A 19,940-nucleotide genomic window follows, 5' to 3' on the forward strand; every position below is an offset into this window, starting at 1 on the left:
TAGACTCCATCTGCCATTCATCGGCTCACTGGCCCAATTGGTCAAGGTGCCGTCTAGCCAAGGCTTTGTGCTAGATCAGGACTGTAGAAGTACGTAGTGGGCAGCACGGTAGCATTGTGGATAGCACAATTGCTTCACAGCTCCAGGGTCCCAGGTTCGATTCCGGCTTGGGTCACTGTCTGTCCGGAGTCTGCGCATCCTCCCCGTGTCCGCGTGAGTTTCCTCCGGATGCTCCGGTTTCCTCCCACAGTCCAAAGATGTGCAGGTTAGGTGGATTGGCCATGCTAAATTGCCCTTAATGTCCAAAATTGCCCTTAGTGTTGGGTTGGGTTATGGGGATTGGGTGGAGGTGTGAACCTTGGTAGGGTGCTCTTTCCAAGAGCTGGTGCAGACTTGATGGGCCATACGGTCTCCTTCTGCACTGTAAATTCTATGATCTATGTATTCTCATCGGCGAGACAAAAAGGCCTACGTTCCAGTCTCCCAAGTGTTATCTGTACTGTCCGCGATCTTTTAATGATGTTTACCTGGATTTCTCCTCTTCTTTGCATCCCACCCATTCGAGTCTCTGTCCCCCCGTTGCTCAGCCAGCCTCTGAACTAGATCAATAATTGTCGTTCAATTCCATGTCCTTCAACATTGGTGACAGGTCTGTCATGTGGAACTTTTTCAACTGTCTTCTGGCAGTCCAGCTGAACAAGGAGATTTTTTCCCCCCCCCACCCCACATTCAGTCAGCCCAAAGTTACTCATACACGGAGTGATCCCAACAAGCAGGTGGCAATCAGGTTGTCAACTTCATGACTTTATTTACAATGTGTTTCTTTCCTATTGGGGGGGGGGGGGGCACAGTGCTGTTCCCAGACCCAGAATCCACCCGTAACTTATGTCAGCAACCACAGATCTCCCAATATTTATTGAATTGTAAACATTATAAGATAGGACAATGGGCGGCCAGTTTCTGTCCCAGAGTTCACGCGGGAACAGCAATGCAATCTGAGGGGGTTCAGTCAGGGCTATTATTTGGAAAATACTGGGCCCGGGACATGTGGAGAACTCTCTCCCAATTGGTCTTTCCCCCTACTGACTATGGAAACTCGAGAAGGCAGACAGGGCCTACAACTTAATGTATTAATCGAAAGGTGAAATCCCATACACAGCAAAAATCCCTCAGTCCTGACCCTCTGACAGTGCAGCGCTCCCTCAGTACTGACCCTCCGACAGTGCAGTGCTCCCTCAGTCCTGACCCACCGACAGTGCAGCGCTCCCTCAGTACTGACCCTCCAACAGTGCGGTGCTCCCTCAGTACTAACCCTCCGACAGTGCGGTGCTCCCTCAGTCCTGACCCACCGACAGTGCAGCGCTCCCTCAGTACTAACCCTCCGACAGTGCGGTGCTCCCTCAGTCCTGACCCTCCGACAGTGCAGCGCTCCCTCAGCACTGACCCTCAGACAGTGCGGTGCTCCCTCGGTACTTACCCTCTGACAGTACGACGCTCCCTCAGTCCTGACCCTCTGACAGTGCAGCGCTCTCTCAGCACTGACCCTCTGACTGTGCGGCACCCCCTCAGTACTGACCCTCTGACAGTGCGGTGCTCCCTCAGTACTGACCCTCTGACAGTGCGGCGCTCCCTCAGCCCTGACCCTCTGACTGTGCGGCGCTCCCTCAGTACTGACCCTCCGACAGTGCGGTGCTCCCTCAATATTGACCCTCCGACAGTGCGACGATCCCTCAGCCCTGACCCTCTGACTGTGCGGCGCTCCCTCAGTACTGACCCTCCGACAGTGCGGCACTCCCTCAGTACTGACCCTCCGACAGTGCGGCAATCCCTCAGTACTGACCTTCCGACTGTGCAGCGCTCCCTCAGCAATGACCCTCCGACAGTGCGGCGCTCCCTCAGTACTGACGCTCCGACAGAGCGGGGCTCCCTCAGCAATGACCCTCCGACAGTGCGGTTCCCCCTCAGTACTGACCCTCTGACAGTGCGGCGCTCCCTCAGTACTGACCCTCTGACAGTGCGGCGCTCCCTCAGCACTGACCCTCTGACAATGTGACGCTCCTTCAGTACTGACCCTCCGACAGTGCGGGGCTCCCTCAGCAATGACCCTCCGACAGTGCGACGATCCCTCAGTCCTGACCCTCCGACAGTGCGGCGCTCCCTCAGTACTGACCTTCTGACAGTGCCGCGCTCCCTCAGTACTGACCCTCCGACAGTGCGGCGCTCCCTCAGTACTGACCCTCTGACAGTGCGGCGCTCCCTCAGCACTGACCCTCTGACAATGTGACGCTCCTTCAGTACTGACCCTCCGACAGTGCGGGGCTCCCTCAGCAATGACCCTCCGACAGTGCGACGATCCCTCAGTCCTGACCCTCCGACAGTGCGGCGCTCCCTCAGTACTGACCTTCTGACAGTGCGGCGCTCCCTCATTCCTGACCCTCTGACAGTGCGGTGCTCCCTCAGCAATGACCCTCCGACGAGCGGCGCTCCCTCAGTACTGACCCTCTGTCAGTGCGGCTCTCCCTCAGTACTGACCCTCCGACTGTGCGGCGCTCCCTCAGTACTGACCCTCCGACAGTGCGTGCCTCGCTCAGGACTGAATCTCCGACAGTGCGGTGCTCCCTCAGCAATGACCCTCCGACAGTGCGGCGCTCCCTCAGTACTGACCTTCTGACAGTGCGGCGCTCCCTCAGTACTGACCCTCCGACAGTGCGGCGCTCCCTCAGTACTGACCCTCTGACAGTGCGGCGCTCCCTCAGCACTGACCCTCTGACAATGTGACGCTCCTTCAGTACTGACCCTCCGACAGTGCGGGGCTCCCTCAGTACTGACCCTCTGTCAGTGCGGCTCTCCCTCAGTACTGACCCTCCGACTGTGCGGCGCTCCCTCAGTACTGACCCTCCGACAGTGCGTGCCTCGCTCAGGACTGAATCTCCGACAGTGCGGTGCTCCCTCAGCAATGACCCTCCGACTGTGCGGCGCTCCCTCAGTACTGACCTTCTGACAGTGCGGCGCTCCCTCAGTACTGACCCTCCGACAGTGCGGCGCTCCCTCAGTACTGACCCTCTGACAGTGCAGCGCTCCCTCAGCACTGACCCTCTGACAATGTGACGCTCCTTCAGTACTGACCCTCCGACAGTGCGGGGCTCCCTCAGCAATGACCCTCCGACAGTGCGACGATCCCTCAGTCCTGACCCTCCGACAGTGCGGCGCTCCCTCAGTACTGACCTTCTGACAGTGCGGCGCTCCCTCATTCCTGACCCTCTGACAGTGCGGTGCTCCCTCAGCAATGACCTTCCGACGAGCGGCGCTCCCTCAGTACTGACCCTCTGTCAGTGCGGCTCTCCCTCAGTACTGACCCTCCGACTGTGCGGTGCTCCCTCAGTACTGACCCTCCGACAGTGCGTGCCTCGCTCAGGACTGAATCTCCGACAGTGCGGTGCTCCCTCAGCAATGACCCTCCGACAGTGCGGCACTCCCTCAGTACTGACCCTCTGACAATGCGGGGCTCCCTCAGTACTGACCCTCTGACAGTGCGGCTCTCCCTCAGTACTGACCCTCCGACAGTGCGGCACTCCCTCAGTACTGACCCTCTGACAGTGCGGTGCACCCTCAGCAATGACCCTCCGACAGAGCGGCACTCCCTCAGTACTGACCCTCTGACAATGCGGGGCTCCCTCAGTACTGACCCTCTGACAATGCGGGGCTCCCTCAGTACTGACCCTCTGACAGTGCGGCACTCCCTCAGTACTGACCCTCTGACAGTGCGGTGCACCCTCAGCAATGACCCTCCGACAGAGCGGCACTCCCTCAGTACTGACCCTCTGACAATGCGGGGCTCCCTCAGTACTGACCCTCTGACAGTGCGGCACTCCCTCAGTACTGACTCTCCGACAGTGCGGGGCTCCCTCAGCAATGACCCTCCGACAGTGCGGCATTCCCTCAGTACTGACCTTCCGACTGTGCGGCGCTCCCTCAGTACTGACCCTCCGACAGTGCGGCGCTCCCTCAGTCCTGACCCTCTTGACAGTGCGGCGCTCCCTCAGGACTGACCCTCTGACAGTGCGGGGTTCCCTCAGTCCTGACCCTCTGACAGTGCAGCGCTCCCTCAGTACTGACCATCCGACAGTGCGGGGCTCCCTCAGGACTGACCTTCCGACAGTGCGGCGCTCCCTCAGTACTGACCCTCTGACAGTGCGACGATCCCTCAGTACTGACCGTCCGACTGTGCGGCGCTCCCTCAGTACTGACCCTCCGGCTGTGCGGCGTTCCCTCAGTACTGACCCTCTGAGAGTGCGGCGCTCCCTCAGTACTGACCCTCTGACAGTGCGGCACTCCCTCAGTACTGACCCTCTGACAGTGCGACGATCCCTCAGTACTGACCGTCCGACTGTGCAGTGCTCCCTCAGTACTGACCCTCCGGCTGTGCGGCGCTCCCTCAGTACTGACCCTCCGACAGTGCGGTGCTCCCTCAGTACTGACCCTCCGACAGTGCGGCGCTCTCTTAGTACTGGCCCTCTGACTGTACGGCGCTCCCTCAGTACTGACCCTCTGACAGTGCGGCACTCCCTCAGTACTGACCCTCTGACAGTGCGGCACTCCCCCTGCACTGACCCTCCGACAGTGCGGCACTCCCTCTGTCCTGACACTCCGACAGTGCGGCGCTCCCCCTGCACTGACCCTCCGACAGTGCGGCACTCCCTCTGTACTGACCCTCCGACAGTGCGGCGCTCCCCCTGCACTGACCCTCCGACAGTGCGGCGCTCCCTCAGCACTGACCCTCCGACTGTACGGTGTTCCCTTGGTACGGACACCGTTGGGAATTGGGGTTGAGGTGGGCGAAGGAAGACATTCCCTCTGGCTTAGAAGTCGGCCACTAATTTGTACTGGGCAGGGAAGCCCGTGCTCGCATTGCGCTTGGCAATAAGGTCTAATTCAGGTCCAGCCAATGTGAAAATCAGATCCATCAACGTCTCCGAGACAGTCACAGCATCAAGTGGATCAGGTGCAGCCGGAGTCCCCCTCAGGCTAAAGGTCAGACACATCAGAGATGATCATGGGGGAACCCAGCTGCAGCTCCTGTTGAAGTGATTCCATATCGGCCGGGTTCATCCGATGTACTTCCAGCCAATCAGCAAGCAGCGAGGCTGAGAGAGGGGCAGAGTCACCCTGGCTATAGGAGAGAAGAGAACATAGACTTAACCCTTCTTGTTTGTGTTGCCAGAGTAAAGATTCCTCCCCATAGATTCAGAGTAAAACTCCAAACCCATGCCCCCCCCCCCTGTACAAGGGCCGTGCCTTACCTGTCGTGACTCTCCCCCACCATGTCGAAGGACTGATTGAGGAACTCTTCCAGGTCGAAGCCTACTCCATATCCTGCACCGCTGCCCTTGGGGGTCACTGAGAATAATGGCGGCAAGCTGTCCTTCACCTAATGCAATTGAGAGAGACAAGCACAGTCAGTAGGTGGGCTGTGGGGTGCCGGAGCTTTGCTGAGACCCGAGCAAACACTGCCCCACCTCATGGCCGGAGGCCCACATTACAACGCGTTAACCAGCGCTCCCTCGGAGGGAATGACAACCCGACAGGTGGGGGAGGGGGGGTGGGGGGGGGGGGGTGGGGGGGGGGGGGGGGGGGGTAGGGAAGCAGACGGGAGGGGCAGGGTAGGATTTCAAATTACAAGTTAACTGTCTGCGGTTTCGATGTCATTAGCTGTGCTATTGTTTAAAAGATAGCAGGGTGCGGGGAGCAGGGTGCGGGGGGGAGCAGGGTGCGGGGGGGGAGCAGGGTGCGGGGGGGAGCAGGGTGCGGGGGGGGAGCAGGGTGCGGGGGGGAGCAGGGTGCGGGGGGGAGCAGGGTGCGGGGGGGAACAGGGTGCGGGGGGGAGCACGGTGGGAGCAGGGTGCGGGGGGGGAGCAGGGTGGGGCGGGGAGCAGGGTGGGGCGGGGAGCAGGGTGGGGCGGGGAGCAGGGTGTGGGGGGGAGCAGGGTGCGGGGGGGAGCAGGGTGCGGGGGGGAGCAGGGTGCGGGGGGGAACAGGGTGCGGGGGGAGCACGGTGGAAGCAGGGTGCGGGGGGAGCAGGGTGCGGGGGGGGGAGCAGGGTGGGGCAGGGAGCAGTGTGCGGGGGGGAGCAGGGTGGGAGCAGGGTGCGGGGGGAGCAGGGTGCGGGGGGGGGAGCAGGGTGCGGGGGGAGCAGGGTGCGGGGGGGGAGCAGGGTGCGGGGGGAGCAGGGTGCGGGGGGGGAGCAGGGTGGGGCGGGGAGCAGTGTGCGGGGGGGAGCAGGGTGGGAGCAGGGTGCGGGGGGAGCAGGGTGTGGGGGGGGAGCAGGGTGGGACGGGAAGCAGGGTGCGGGGGGGAGCAGGGTGGGGCGGGGAGCAGGGTGGGGCGGGGAGCAGGGTGGGGCGGGGAGCAGGGTGGGGCGGGGAGCAGGGTGGGGCGGGGAGCAGGGTGGGGCGGGGAGCAGGGTGGGGCGGGGAGCAGGGTGCGGTGGGGGAGCAGGGTGTGGCGGGGAGCAGTGTGCGGGGGGGAGCAGGGTGGGAGCAGGGTGCGGGGGGAGCAGGGTGTGGGGGGGGGAGCAGGGTGGGAGCAGGGTGCGGGGGGAGCAGGGTGCGGTGGGGGAGCAGGGTGGGACGGGAAGCAGGGTGCGGGGGGGAGCAGGGTGGGGCGGGGAGCAGGGTGGGGCGGGGAGCAGGGTGGGGCGGGGAGCAGGGTGGGGCGGGGAGCAGGGTGGGGCGGGGAGCAGGGTGGGGCGGGGAGCAGGGTGGGGCGGGGAGCAGGGTGCGGTGGGGGAGCAGGGTGGGGCGAGGAGCAGGGTGGGGCGGGGAGCAGGGTGGTGCGGGGAGCAGGGTGCGGTGGGGGAGCAGGGTGGGGCGGGGAGCAGGGTGGGGCAGGGAGCAGGGTGGGGCGGGGAGCAGGGTGGGGCGGGGAGCAGGGTGGGGCGGGGAGCAGAGTGCGGGGGGGGAGCAGGGGTGGGGCGTGGGGAGCAGGGTGCGGTGGGGGAGCAGGGTGCGGGGGGGGAGCAGGGTGCGGCGGGGAGCAGGGTGCGGGGGGGAGCAGGGTGGGGCGGGGAGCAGGGTGCGGTGGGGAGCAGGGTGGGCCGGGGAGCAGGGTGCGGTGGGGAGCAGGGTGGGCCGGGGAGCAGGGTGCGGCGGGGAGCAGGGTGCGGGGGGAGCAGGGTGCGCGGGGAGCAGGGTGCGCGGGGAGCAGGGTGCAGTGGGGGAGCAGGGTGCGGGGGGGAGCAGGGTGGGGCGGGGAGCAGGGTGGGGCGGGGAGCAGGGTGCGGGGGGGAGCAGGGTGGGGCGGGGAGCAGGGTGCGGTGGGGGAGCAGGGTGGGGCGGGGAGCAGGGTGGGGCGGGGAGCAGGGTGCGGGGGGGGAGCAGGGTGGGGCGGGGAGCAGGGTGCGGTGGGGGAGCAGGGTGCGGTGGGGGAGCAGGGTGGGGCGGGGAGCAGGGTGCGGTGCGGGAGCAGGGTGGGGCGGGGAGCAGGGAGCGGCGGGGAGCAGGGTGGGGCGGGGAGCAGGGTGCGGGGGGAGCAGGGTGCGGCGGGGAGCAGGGTGCGGCGGGGAGCAGGGTGCGGCGGGGAGCAGGGTGGGGCGGGGAGCAGGGTGCGGGGGGAGCAGGGTGCGGGGGGAGCAGGGTGCGGGGGGGAGCAGGGTGGGGCGGGGAGCAGGGAGCGGCGGGGAGCAGGGTGGGGCGGGGAGCAGGGTGCGGGGGGAGCAGGGTGCGGGGGGAGCAGGGTGCGGCGGGGAGCAGGGTGCGGGGGGAGCAGGGTGGGGCAGGGAGCAGGGTGGGGCGGGGAGCAGGGTGCGGTGGGGGAGCAGGGTGCGGCGGGGAGCAGGGTGCGGCGGGGAGCAGGGTGCGGCGGGGGAGCAGGGTGCGGGGGGGGAGCAGGGTGCGGGGGGGAGCAGGGTGCGGGGGGGAGCAGGGTGCGGCGGGGAGCAGGGTGCGGGGGGGGGGAGCAGGGTGGGGCGGGGAGCAGGGTGCGGCGGGGAGCAGGGTGCGGTGGGGAGGGGAGCAGGGTGCGGTGGGGGAGCAGGGTGCGGCGGGGAGCAGGGTGCGGGGGGGAGCAGGGTGCGGCGGGGAGCAGGGTGCGGTGGGGGAGCAGGGTGCGGCGGGGAGCAGGGTGGGGCGGGGAGCAGGGTGCGGCGGGGAGCAGGGTGGGGCGGGGAGCAGGGTGGGGCGGGGAGCAGGGTGGGGCGGGGAGCAGGGTGCGGGGGGGGGAGCAGGGTGGGGCGGGGAGCAGGGTGCGGTGGGGGAGCAGGGTGCGGCGGGGAGCAGGGTGCGGCGGGGAGCAGGGTGCGGCGGGGAGCAAGGTGCGGCGGGGAGCAGGGTGCGGCGGGGGAACAGGGTGGGGCGGGGAGCAGGGTGGGGCGGGGAGCAGGGTGGGGCGGGGAGCAGGGTGCGGCGGGGAGCAAGGTGCGGCGGGGAGCAGGGTGCGGCGGGGAACAGGGTGGGGCGGGGACCAGGGTGCGGTGGGGAGCAGGGTGGGGCGGGGAGCAGGGTGAGGCGGGGAGCAGTGTGCGGGGGGGAGCAGGGTGCGGTGGGGGAGCAGGGTGAGGCGGGGAGCAGGGTGCGGTGGGGGAGCAGGGTGCGGCGGGGAGCAGGGTGGGGCAGGGAGCAGGGTGGGGCGGGGAGCAGGGTGCGGTGGGGGAGCAGGGTGGGGCGGGGAGCAGGGTGGGGCGGGGAGCAGGGTGCGGTGGGGGAGCAGGGTGCGGCGGGGAGCAGGGTGCGGTGGGGAGCAGGGTGCGGTGGGGGAGCAGGGTGCGGTGGGGGAGCAGGGTGCGGGGGGGAGCAGGGTGGGGCGGGGAGCAGGGTGCGGTGGGGGAGCAGGGTGCGGCGGGGAGCAGGGTGGGGCAGGGAGCAGGGTGGGGCGGGGAGCAGTGTGCGGGGGGGAGCAGGGTGCGGTGGGGGAGCAGGGTGCGGTGGGGGAGCAGGGTGCGGTGGGGGAGCAGGGTGCGGTGGGGGAGCAGGGTGCGGGGGGGAGCAGGGTGGGGCGGGGAGCAGGGTGCGGTGGGGGAGCAGGGTGCGGCGGGGAGCAGGGTGCGGCGGGGAGCAGGGTGCGGCGGGGAGCAGGGTGGGGCGGGGAGCAGGGTGCGAGGGGGGAGCAGGGTGCGGCGGGGAGCAGGGTGCGGTGGGGGAGCAGGGTGGGGCGGGGAGCAGGGTGGGGCGGGGAGCAGGGTGCGGTGGGGGAGCAGGGTGCGGCGGGGAGCAGGGTGCGGCGGGGAGCAGGGTGCGGTGGGGAGCAGGGTGCGGTGGGGAGCAGGGTGCGGCGGGGAGCAGGGTGCGGGGGGAGCAGGGTGCGGCGGGGAGCAGGGTGCGGTGGGGGAGCAGGGTGCGGCTGGGCGGGGAGCAGGGTGCGGCGGGGAGCAGGGTGCGGTGGGGGAGCAGGGTGCGGGGGGGAGCAGGGTGGGGCGGGGAGCAGGGTGTGGCGGGGAGCAGGGTGCGGGGGGAGCAGGGTGCGGGGGGAGCAGGGTGGGGCGGGGAGCAGGGTGCGTCGGGGCGGGGAGCAGGGTGCGGCGGGGAGCAGGGTGCGGGGGGAGCAGGGTGCGGGGGGAGCAGGGTGCGGGGGGAGCAGGGTGGGGCGGGGAGCAGGGTGCGGGGGGAGCAGGGTGGGGCGGGGAGCAGGGTGCGGGGGGAGCAGGGTGGGGCGGGGAGCAGGGTAGGGCGGGGAGCAGGGTGCGGGGGGAGCAGGGTGCGGGGGGGAGCAGGGTGCGGGGGGAGCAGGGTGGGGCGGGGAGCAGGGTGCGGTGGGGGAGCAGGGTGGGGCGGGGAGCAGGGTGCGGGGGGGGCGCAGGGTGCGGGGGGAGCAGGGTGCGGGGGGGAGCAGGGTGCGGGGGGGAGCAGGGTGCGGGGGGAGCAGGGTGGGGCGGGGAGCAGGGTGGGGCGGGGAGCAGGGTGGGGCGGGGAGCAGGGTGCGGTGGGGGAGCAGGGTGCGGCGGGGAGCAGGGTGCGGCGGGGAGCAGGGTGCGGCGGGGAGCAGGGTGCGGCGGGGAGCAGCGTGGGGCAGGGAGCAGGGTGCGGGGGGGGAGCAGGGTGCGGGGGGGAGCAGGGTGCGGGGGGGAGCAGGGTGCGGGGGGGAGCAGGGTGCGGGGGGGAACAGGGTGCGGGGGGGAGCACGGTGGGAGCAGGGTGCGGGGGGGGAGCAGGGTGGGGCGGGGAGCAGGGTGGGGCGGGGAGCAGGGTGGGGCGGGGAGCAGGGTGTGGGGGGGAGCAGGGTGCGGGGGGGAGCAGGGTGCGGGGGGGAGCAGGGTGCGGGGGGGAACAGGGTGCGGGGGGAGCACGGTGGGAGCAGGGTGCGGGGGGAGCAGGGTGCGGGGGGGGAGCAGGGTGGGGCAGGGAGCAGTGTGCGGGGGGGAGCAGGGTGGGAGCAGGGTGCGGGGGGAGCAGGGTGCGGGGGGGGAGCAGGGTGCGGGGGGAGCAGGGTGCGGGGGGGGAGCAGGGTGCGGGGGGAGCAGGGTGCGGGGGGGGAGCAGGGTGGGGCGGGGAGCAGTGTGCGGGGGGGAGCAGGGTGGGAGCAGGGTGCGGGGGGAGCAGGGTGTGGGGGGGGAGCAGGGTGGGACGGGAAGCAGGGTGCGGGGGGGAGCAGGGTGGGGCGGGGAGCAGGGTGGGGCGGGGAGCAGGGTGGGGCGGGGAGCAGGGTGGGGCGGGGAGCAGGGTGGGGCGGGGAGCAGGGTGGGGCGGGGAGCAGGGTGCGGTGGGTGAGCAGGGTGCGGTGGGGGAGCAGGGTGGGGCGAGGAGCAGGGTGGGGCGGGGAGCAGGGTGGTGCGGGGAGCAGGGTGCGGTGGGGGAGCAGGGTGGGGCGGGGAGCAGGGTGGGGCGGGGAGCAGGGTGGGGCGGGGAGCAGGGTGGGGCAGGGAGCAGGGTGGGGCGGGGAGCAGGGTGGGGCGGGGAGCAGGGTGGGGCGGGGAGCAGGGTGGGGCGGGGAGCAGGGTGGGGCGGGGAGCAGGGTGGGGCGGGGAGCAGGGTGGGGCGGGGAGCAGGGTGCGGCGGGGGAGCAGGGTGCGGCGGGGGAGCAGGGTGCGGTGGGGGAGCAGGGTGGGGCGGGGAGCAGGGTGCGGTGGGGGAGCAGGGTGGAGCGGGGAGCAGGGTGAGGCGGGGAGCAGGGTGCGGGGGGGAGCAGGGTGCGGTGGGGGAGCAGGGTGGGGCGGGGAGCAGGGTGGGGCGGGGAGCAGGGTGGGGCGGGGAGCAGGGTGGGGCGGGGAGCAGGGTGCGGCGGGGAGCAGGGTGGGGCGGGGAGCAGGGTGGGGCGGGGAGCAGGGTGGGGCGGGGAGCAGGGTGCGGTGGGGAGCAGGGTGCGGCGGGGAGCAGGGTGCGGCGGGGGAGCAGGGTGCGGTGGGGGAGCAGGGTGCGGTGGGGGAGCAGGGTGGGGCGGGGAGCAGGGTGGGGCGGGGAGCAGGGTGCGGTGGGGAGCAGGGTGCGGTGGGGAGCAGGGTGCGGCGGGGAGCAGGGTGCGGCGGGGGTGCAGGGTGCGGGGGGAGCAGGGTGGGGCGGGGAGCAGGGTGCGGTGGGGGAGCAGGGTGCGGCGGGGAGCAGGGTGCGGCGGGGGTGCAGGGTGCGGGGGGAGCAGGGTGCGGGGGGGAGCAGGGTGCGGGGGGGAGCAGGGTGCGGGGGGGAGCAGGGTGCGGGGGGGGAGCAGGGTGCGGGGGGGGAGCAGGGTGCGGGGGGGGAGCAGGGTGGGGCGGGGAGCAGGGAGCGGCGGGGAGCAGGGTGGGGCGGGGAGCAGGGTGCGGGGGGAGCAGGGTGCGGCGGGGAGCAGGGTGCGGCGGGGAGCAGGGTGCGGCGGGGAGCAGGGTGCGGCGGGGAGCAGGGTGGGGCGGGGAGCAGGGTGCGGGGGGAGCAGGGTGCGGGGGGGAGCAGGGTGGGGCGGGGAGCAGGGAGCGGCGGGGAGCAGGGTGGGGCGGGGAGCAGGGTGCGGGGGGAGCAGGGTGCGGGGGGGAGCAGGGTGCGGCGGGGAGCAGGGTGCGGGGGGAGCAGGGTGGGGCAGGGAGCAGGGTGGGGCGGGGAGCAGGGTGCGGTGGGGGAGCAGGGTGCGGCGGGGAGCAGGGTGCGGCGGGGAGCAGGGTGCGGCGGGGGAGCAGGGTGCGGGGGGGGAGCAGGGTGCGGGGGGAGCAGGGTGCGGGGGGGAGCAGGGTGCGGCGGGGGAGCAGGGTGCGGGGGGGGGAGCAGGGTGGGGCGGGGAGCAGGGTGCAGCGGGGAGCAGGGTGCGGTGGGGAGGGGAGCAGGGTGCGGTGGGGGAGCAGGGTGCGGCGGGGAGCAGGGTGCGGGGGGGAGCAGGGTGCGGCGGGGAGCAGGGTGCGGTGGGGGAGCAGGGTGCGGCGGGGAGCAGGGTGGGGCGGGGAGCAGGGTGCGGCGGGGAGCAGGGTGGGGCGGGGAGCAGGGTGGGGCGGGGAGCAGGGTGCGGGGGGGGGAGCAGGGTGGGGCGGGGAGCAGGGTGCGGTGGGGGAGCAGGGTGCGGCGGGGAGCAGGGTGCGGCGGGGAGCAAGGTGCGGCGGGGAGCAGGGTGCGGCGGGGGAACAGGGTGGGGCGGGGAGCAGGGTGGGGCGGGGAGCAGGGTGGGGCGGGGAGCAGGGTGCGGCGGGGAGCAAGGTGCGGCGGGGAGCAGGGTGCGGCGGGGAGCAGGGTGGTGCGGGGACCAGGGTGCGGTGGGGAGCAGGGTGGGGCGGGGAGCAGGGTGAGGCGGGGAGCTGTGTGCGGGGGGGAGCAGGGTGCGGTGGGGTAGCAGGGTGAGGCGGGGAGCAGGGTGCGGTGGGGGAGCAGGGTGCGGCGGGGAGCAGGGTGGGGCAGGGAGCAGGGTGGGGCGGGGAGCAGGGTGGGGCGGGGAGCAGGGTGGGGCGGGGAGCAGGGTGGGGCGGGGAGCAGGGTGGGGCGGGGAGCAGGGTGCGGTGGGGGAGCAGGGTGCGGCGGGGAGCAGGGTGCGGTGGGGAGCAGGGTGCGGTGGGGGAGCAGGGTGCGGTGGGGGAGCAGGGTGCGGTGGGGGAGCAGGGTGGGGCGGGGAGCAGGGTGCGGTGGGGGAGCAGGGTGCGGCGGGGAGCAGGGTGGGGCAGGGAGCAGGGTGGGGCGGGGAGCAGTGTGCGGGGGGGAGCAGGGTGCGGTGGGGGAGCAGGGTGCGGTGGGGGAGCAGGGTGCGGTGGGGGAGCAGGGTGCGGTGGGGGAGCAGGGTGCGGGGGGGAGCAGGGTGGGGCGGGGAGCAGGGTGCGGTGGGGGAGCAGGGTGCGGCGGGGAGCAGGGTGCGGCGGGGAGCAGGGTGGGGCGGGGAGCAGGGTGCGAGGGGGGAGCAGGGTGCGGCGGGGAGCAGGGTGCGGTGGGGGAGCAGGGTGGGGCGGGGAGCAGGGTGGGGCGAGGAGCAGGGTGCGGTGGGGGAGCAGGGTGCGGCGGGGAGCAGGGTGCGGCGGGGAGCAGGGTGCGGTGGGGAGCAGGGTGCGGTGGGGAGCAGGGTGCGGCGGGGAGCAGGGTGCGGGGGGAGCAGGGTGCGGCGGGGAGCAGGGTGCGGCGGGGAGCAGGGTGCGGTGGGGGAGCAGGGTGCGGCTGGGCGGGGAGCAGGGTGCGGCGGGGAGCAGGGTGCGGTGGGGGAGCAGGGTGCGGGGGGGAGCAGGGTGGGGCGGGGAGCAGGGTGTGGCGGGGAGCAGGGTGCGGGGGGAGCAGGGTGCGGGGGGAGCAGGGTGGGGCGGGGAGCAGGGTGCGGCGGGGCGGGGAGCAGGGTGCGGCGGGGAGCAGGGTGCGGGGGGAGCAGGGTGCGGGGGGAGCAGGGTGCGGGGGGAGCAGGGTGGGGCGGGGAGCAGGGTGCGGGGGGAGCAGGGTGGGGCGGGGAGCAGGGTGAGCAGGGTGGGGCGGGGAGCAGGGTAGGGCGGGGAGCAGGGTGCGGGGGGAGCAGGGTGCGGGGGGGAGCAGGGTGCGGGGAGAGCAGGGTGGGGCGGGGAGCAGGGTGCGGTGGGGGAGCAGGGTGGGGCGGGGAGCAGGGTGCGGGGGGGGGAGCAGGGTGCGGGGGGAGCAGGGTGCGGGGGGGAGCAGGGTGCGGGGGGAGCAGGGTGGGGCGGGGAGCAGGGTGGGGCGGGGAGCAGGGTGGGGCGGGGAGCAGGGTGCGGTGGGGGAGCAGGGTGCGGCGGGGAGCAGGGTGCGGCGGGGAGCAGGGTGCGGCGGGGAGCAGCGTGGGGCAGGGAGCAGGGTGCGGTGGGGGAGCAGGGTGCGGCGGGGAGCAGGGTGGGGCGGGGAGCAGGGTGCGGCGGGGAGCAGGGTGCGGTGGGGGAGCAGGGTGCGGTGGGGGAGCAGGGTGCGGCGGGGAGCAGGGTGCGGCGGGGCGGGGAACGTCCCTATCTCTGTAACCTCACTTCCGTCCCTACGACCTTCCCTATCACCCTCTGAGATCTCTGCGCTCCTCCAATTCTGACACTCGGGAATCCCCCCAGTCCCATCGCTTCACCATTGGCCGCCCGGCCTTCAGCTACATGACGGTGGGGGGGTGGGGGGTCTACGTTCTGGCATTCCCCACTAAACCACTCTTACCCACCCCCCTCTCTCTCCTTTGTTATGGCTTTAGGTCGCCTGGTCCCCATGTCTGCTCGCATGTCCCGCCTTGACTGTGATGTCTGTTTGGATATGCTCCAGGTGCAGTTCATGTCTGCGACTGGGTGGCCACACCTTACCTGTGACTTTGAGAGCTGGTGGGTCACTATGTTGACGTCCAGCGAGTCGGCACCCGTGCCTTCAGCGGGTGGGGCGGCGAGTGGCGGTTGAGGCCCCGGGCCTTGGGTCGTCTGATCTTCTTGCTCCTGGGGGAAGGCAGGATGCTGCGATGCTCCAATCCTAGAGGCGAGTGATGTGAATCCAGAGCCGTCGTGAGGCAGGGGGGCCCGAGGGAAGGAATGGTCAGGACCGGGGACCGGGGGGTTGGGCCCACTGCTCCATGGTGCCTCGCAGAGTCCAGGTTGCAGCAGGAGTGGGGGGTGGCCGTGCTCGGCCCAGGGCTTACTGCCACCTAGCCTGAACGGTTGAGGGGCGCCGTGGAAAGCTAGGCCCGGGCCGCCCAGGCCTGGAGGGGGCCCGAGGGGTTCGCTTCGGGGCTCGGTCGGCTCTCTGAGGGGTGCCAAACTGGAGGCTGGCATCTGGAAGGGAGTGGCTGGGAAGCAGCTTCCCGTGGAACCGTGATCGGCTTTGGGGGCAGCTGAGGGGGACTCACCGTGTGTCATAGCCGGGCCGAGGCCTATACCCGGCGTGAGACCTGAGGCAGGCCCAAACCCTAGTGCGGGTCCCAGGCCTACACTGGGCCCGACTCCGACACCAGGCCCCAGGCCTGAGGCAGCTCTGAAGTCTACAGCAGGGCCGAGGCCTACACTGGGCTCAATGCCTGAGGCAGGCCTGAAGCCGATGGCCGGCCGGAAGCCTACACTGGCCCCAAGGCTTGAGGCAGGCCCGAGGCTTAAAGCAGTCCTGGCCCCCATTATCCCCTCCTGCAAACCCCGAGGGTCAGCCCACACCGGCAGGCCTTCAATGCCTCCATTGAGAGTTAGGATGCCTCCCTCACCGGCCTCGGTCCTCCCCCGCCCCTCCGTCATCTTCATCCAGCGTTCCAGGAGGCTCTTGTCACCCTGACTGAGCACCACCCCTCCCAGGATGTCGCCTTCCTTCAGCTCCTTGCGCTCTCTCTCCCGCTGCTTGCGCTCACGCTCCTTGGCTCTCTCCTGCCGCCTCCGCCGCTTCTCCTCGCGTTCCCGCTGCCGCTCCTGGGCTGTAATCGGTCGCCGGGGCTCCGAATGCTCTTGGCTGCAGTTGGCCATTTCTGTGGGTGACAGAAATGCAGAAAGAATATTGTAATTGTGGAAGACCTCAACGACCCCATTGTTCACCAGGATAAATTCAATTATTTAATCGAGGGCACAGAATTCTTAATATGCATTTGGGAGTGAGGGGGAGGCGGCAGGGTAAGACTTTCATTCGACATTATGTCGCAATAGAGGGGGCAGTTCTGAACTTGGTTTTCCGGAATGAAGCAGGTCAGGAGGAAGGTGCCTCAGTCGGGGAGCATTTTGATAGCAGCGATCACAATTCTGCAGTCACGGGAAAGGACAAAGGCAGACCAAAAGTAAGCGTCGTCAGTTTGGGAAAGGTTCATTTTACTCATGTGAACTGCGATCTGGCAAAAATGTAGGCTGCAGACGGCTGCTCGGAAGCAAATGTGTGCCAGCGGAGTGGGAGGAGGCGCAATAGGAAAGAGGGAAGATTATTCTCAGATACTGAGTTCTCAACGCTGCAGAATGTCTGGAGGAGAATCGAAGATGCAGAAAGGAAATTGAACAGCAAATTCGGAAGGCAAGGACGCTTTATTACAAATTCCTTTAGTTACCAAAGACCTAGGAAGAGAGGAACAGGGGTAGGCCCATTCGAGCCTGTTCTGCCACTCAATACGATCATGGCCAACCTGAAAATGCCTTTCGACACCCACTATCCCCAGAACCCTTTATATCACCCTGTGATTCCGACAGTGCAGAAGGGGGCCATTCGGCCCATCTTGTCCATGCCAGCCCGAAGACGCCCATGTGCCCTTTCTAAACCCACCTAGGTCCACAGAACCGAGCTTTTAAAGGTTCACCTACCACTGGTAACAACACTAAAACTTTATCCCCACTGACAAAACTACGAACTCTGGATTTCTTGTCCGCGACCCGTTTCATCACATTTTGTGCAACTTTCAAATGTTGTCTAGCCAATTCACCTGCTCTATTTAATTGTTCCCTAAAATTTGACATGTAATCCAATAATGTAATTTCCGATTTCTCACCCAACAATTTTTCCTTAATCAATTTAAGTGGTCCTCTTCCCTCATGACCAAAAATTAGTTCAAAAGGACTGAATTTGGTTGACTCATTAGGTGCATCCCTAATTGCAAACAATACGAATGGGATTCCTTTATCCCAATCCTCTGGATAATCTTGACAATACGCCCTCAACATTGTCTTTAATGTCTGATGCCACCTTTCTAATGCACCCTGCGATTCTGGATAGTACGCAGTTGATTTAAATTGTTTTATTCCTAAGCAATCCATAACTTCTTTGAATAACTTTGAGGTAAAATTTGATCCTTGATCCGATTGTATTTCTGTGGGTAGTCCATATCTAGTAAACAATTTAAGTAACTCCTCCACAATCTTTTTAGCTGTAATATTACGTATTGGAATGGCCTCTGGAAACTTAGTAGACACATCCATTATAGTCAAAACATATTGATTCCCACTTTTTGTTTTTGGAAGCGGTCCTACGCAATCGATTAGGACCCTTGTATAAGGTTCCTCAAATGCTGGAATGGGTATTACGGGCGCTGGTTTTATCACTGCTTGAGGTTTCCCTATCACTTGACGTGTGACATGATTGACAATATTTAACTACATCTTTGTTAAATTCGTCGTGACAACGGATGAACGGACATCGCGCGACAATCACCAGGCAGGAATGTTCCCTTCCAGTCGGGGAACACTTCAGCAGTCAAGGGCATTCATGCTCTGATCTCCGGGTAAGCGTTCTCCAAGGCGGCCTTCAGGACCCGCGACAACGCAGAATCGCCGAGCAGAAACTTACAGCCAAGTTCCGCACACATGAGTGCGGCCTCAACCGGGACCTGGGATTCATGTCACATTACATTCATCCCCCACCATCTGGCCTGCGAAATCCTACCAACTATCCTGGCTTGATACAATTCACACCTCTTTAACCTGGGGTTACCCCATCTCTGGATCTGTAAAGATTTAATCACCTGCTAATGGTCGCATTCCTAGCATTGTTTGGCATCTTTGAATTTGTCTATATATGTGTTTCTGGAACAGACCTCTTCATTCACCTGAGGAAGGAGCAGCGCTCTGAAAGCTAGTGACATCGAAACAAACCTGTTGGGCTTTAACCTGGTGTTGTAAGACTTCGTACTATGATTGACAAAATTTAACTACATCTTTATGTAGTCCAGGCCAATAAAAATGTTTCTGGATTTTAGCTTGAATTTTCCTTATTCCCAAATGACCTCCCACTGGTACCTCATGTGCAACTCGCAACACCTCCTTTCTGTACCCTACCGGCAATACTACTTGATGAACTTCTGCCCACTTTTCATCCGCCTGCATATGTACAGGTCTCCATTTTCTCATCAAGACATAACTTTTACGGTAATAACACTCTGGTAAACTCTCAGATTCCTCTGCCGTATGTGCTTTCTGATACAGAAATAAAACGGATGTATCTTTTTGTTGTAACTCCGCCAATTTTCCTGAACTAAAAATATCCGCCTCATCCTCCACCTGTTCTTGTTCTTTTTCAACCATCTGATCAAAAATTGTTTCTGATAATTGCACTTCAACTTCATCTTCACTCGCTGATTTCTCCTCTTGTCTTAACCTGTGACTGCGACCTTGTTACTACACAATCCGGAAAAATCCCAGGATATTCGTCCTTCAACACTTCAGTTGTCTGATTTTCCACTGGCTTATCAACCACAGTAGGCATCACTCCCACTTGAGATCCCACAGTCCAAAGATGTGCGGGTTAGGTGAATTGCCCTTAATGTCCAAATTGCCCTTGGTGTTGGGTGGAGGTGTTGAGTTTGGGTAGGGTGCTCTTTCCAAGAGCCGGTGCAGACTCAAAGGGCCGAATGGCCTCCTTCTGCACTGTAAATTCAATGATAATCTATGATTAATCTAGGACAAAGGTTCGGCACAACATCGTGGGCCGAAGGGCCTGTTCTGTGCTGTATTTTCTATGTTCTATATCATGACCCAAGATAAACTGTATTCCTGGACAAGGTAGTTTCTCTATTACTCCTACTACCACTTCACCACTCTTCACTGGACTTTCCAACCTTACCTTATATAATGGAAAGCTACACCTCTCACCCTGAATTCCACATATCACCACCTTTTCTGGCAATATTCTTCCCAAACTACATAATTCCTCATCTCTTACCATTAAAGATTGACTTGCTCCCGTATCTCTTAAAATTGTGACTTCTTTACCTGCTCCTCCTGATACACATGAGTAAACTTTACCCACACAAGTAAATTCTTTAAAGACATCTGGAACCTTCTAATCAATCACCACTTGAACAGGCACAATCTTTTGCACCTCCTTCGCTTCCCTTGGGCTTTCCTTTACCACATTAACAAACCCCACTGTCTTATCCTGTGTTACCACATCAGCCTTCCCAGTGCTTTTCTTCAACCACCAACACTGTGACTTTACATGGCCTAGTTTATTACAGTGAAAACATTTGAAACTTTTCATTTCTTTTCCACCCTCCTGGATCTCTTTTTTAATCTGAGGTACACTCTCCTTATTATCTCCCATCAGATCACCTTTACCTCTACCACTTGAGTATTTCTCATGTCCCCAGTTTCTATCCCTCACCGGCTGAAACTGATGTCGGAAACCAATCTTTGATTTATGAACTAATTCATAATCTTCTGCCATTTCTGCTGCTAATCTCGCAGTTTTAACCCTCTGCTCTTCCACATGAGTTCTCACTACATCAGGAATTGAATTTTTAAACTCCTCCAAAATTATAATTTCTCGGAGAGCTTCATACATTTGATCTATTTTCAAAGGCCTTATCCACCTATCAAAATTACTCTGTTTGAGCCTTTCAAACTCCATGTATGTTTGACCAAATTCTTTCCTTAAATTTCTAAACCTTTGTCTGTAAGCTTCGGGCACTCGTTCATATGCACCCAAGATGGATTTTTTCACCTCCTCATACGTCCCAGATACCTCCTCCGGTAGTGATGCAAACACTTCACTCGCCCTACCTATCAGCTTTGTTTGAATCAGTAATACCCACATGTCCTGTGGCCATTTCATTTGTTTAGCTACCTTCTCAAATGAAATGAAAAAGGCTTCCACTTCCTTCTCGTCAAACCTTGGCAATGCTTGGACATATTTAAATAGATTCCCACCAAGCCTTAGACTGTGACGCTC

At 65.3% G+C, this 19,940-nt stretch overlaps 1 protein-coding gene across 1 annotated transcript in view; it reads right to left on the bottom strand.

Annotated features, from left to right (window-relative positions):
- Positions 1 to 896: 896 nt before the first annotated feature.
- The window catches only part of LOC140396059 (mitogen-activated protein kinase 7-like), a 45,341-nt gene continuing 26,297 nt past the window's right edge, over positions 897 to 19,940 (bottom strand). The window contains exons 5-7 of the mRNA XM_072484152.1: positions 14,636 to 15,768; positions 5,301 to 5,428; positions 897 to 5,170 (exon numbers count right to left, since the gene is read on the bottom strand). Of these exons, the coding sequence (XP_072340253.1) occupies positions 5,026 to 5,170; positions 5,301 to 5,428; positions 14,636 to 15,768 (1,406 nt within the window). The 3' untranslated portion in view covers positions 897 to 5,025. The remainder of the gene's footprint in view (positions 5,171 to 5,300; positions 5,429 to 14,635; positions 15,769 to 19,940) is intronic.

The sequence above is a fragment of the Scyliorhinus torazame genome, chromosome 19 (genome assembly GCF_047496885.1).
Source record: "Scyliorhinus torazame isolate Kashiwa2021f chromosome 19, sScyTor2.1, whole genome shotgun sequence".
Classification (NCBI taxonomy): Eukaryota; Metazoa; Chordata; class Chondrichthyes; order Carcharhiniformes; family Scyliorhinidae; genus Scyliorhinus; species Scyliorhinus torazame.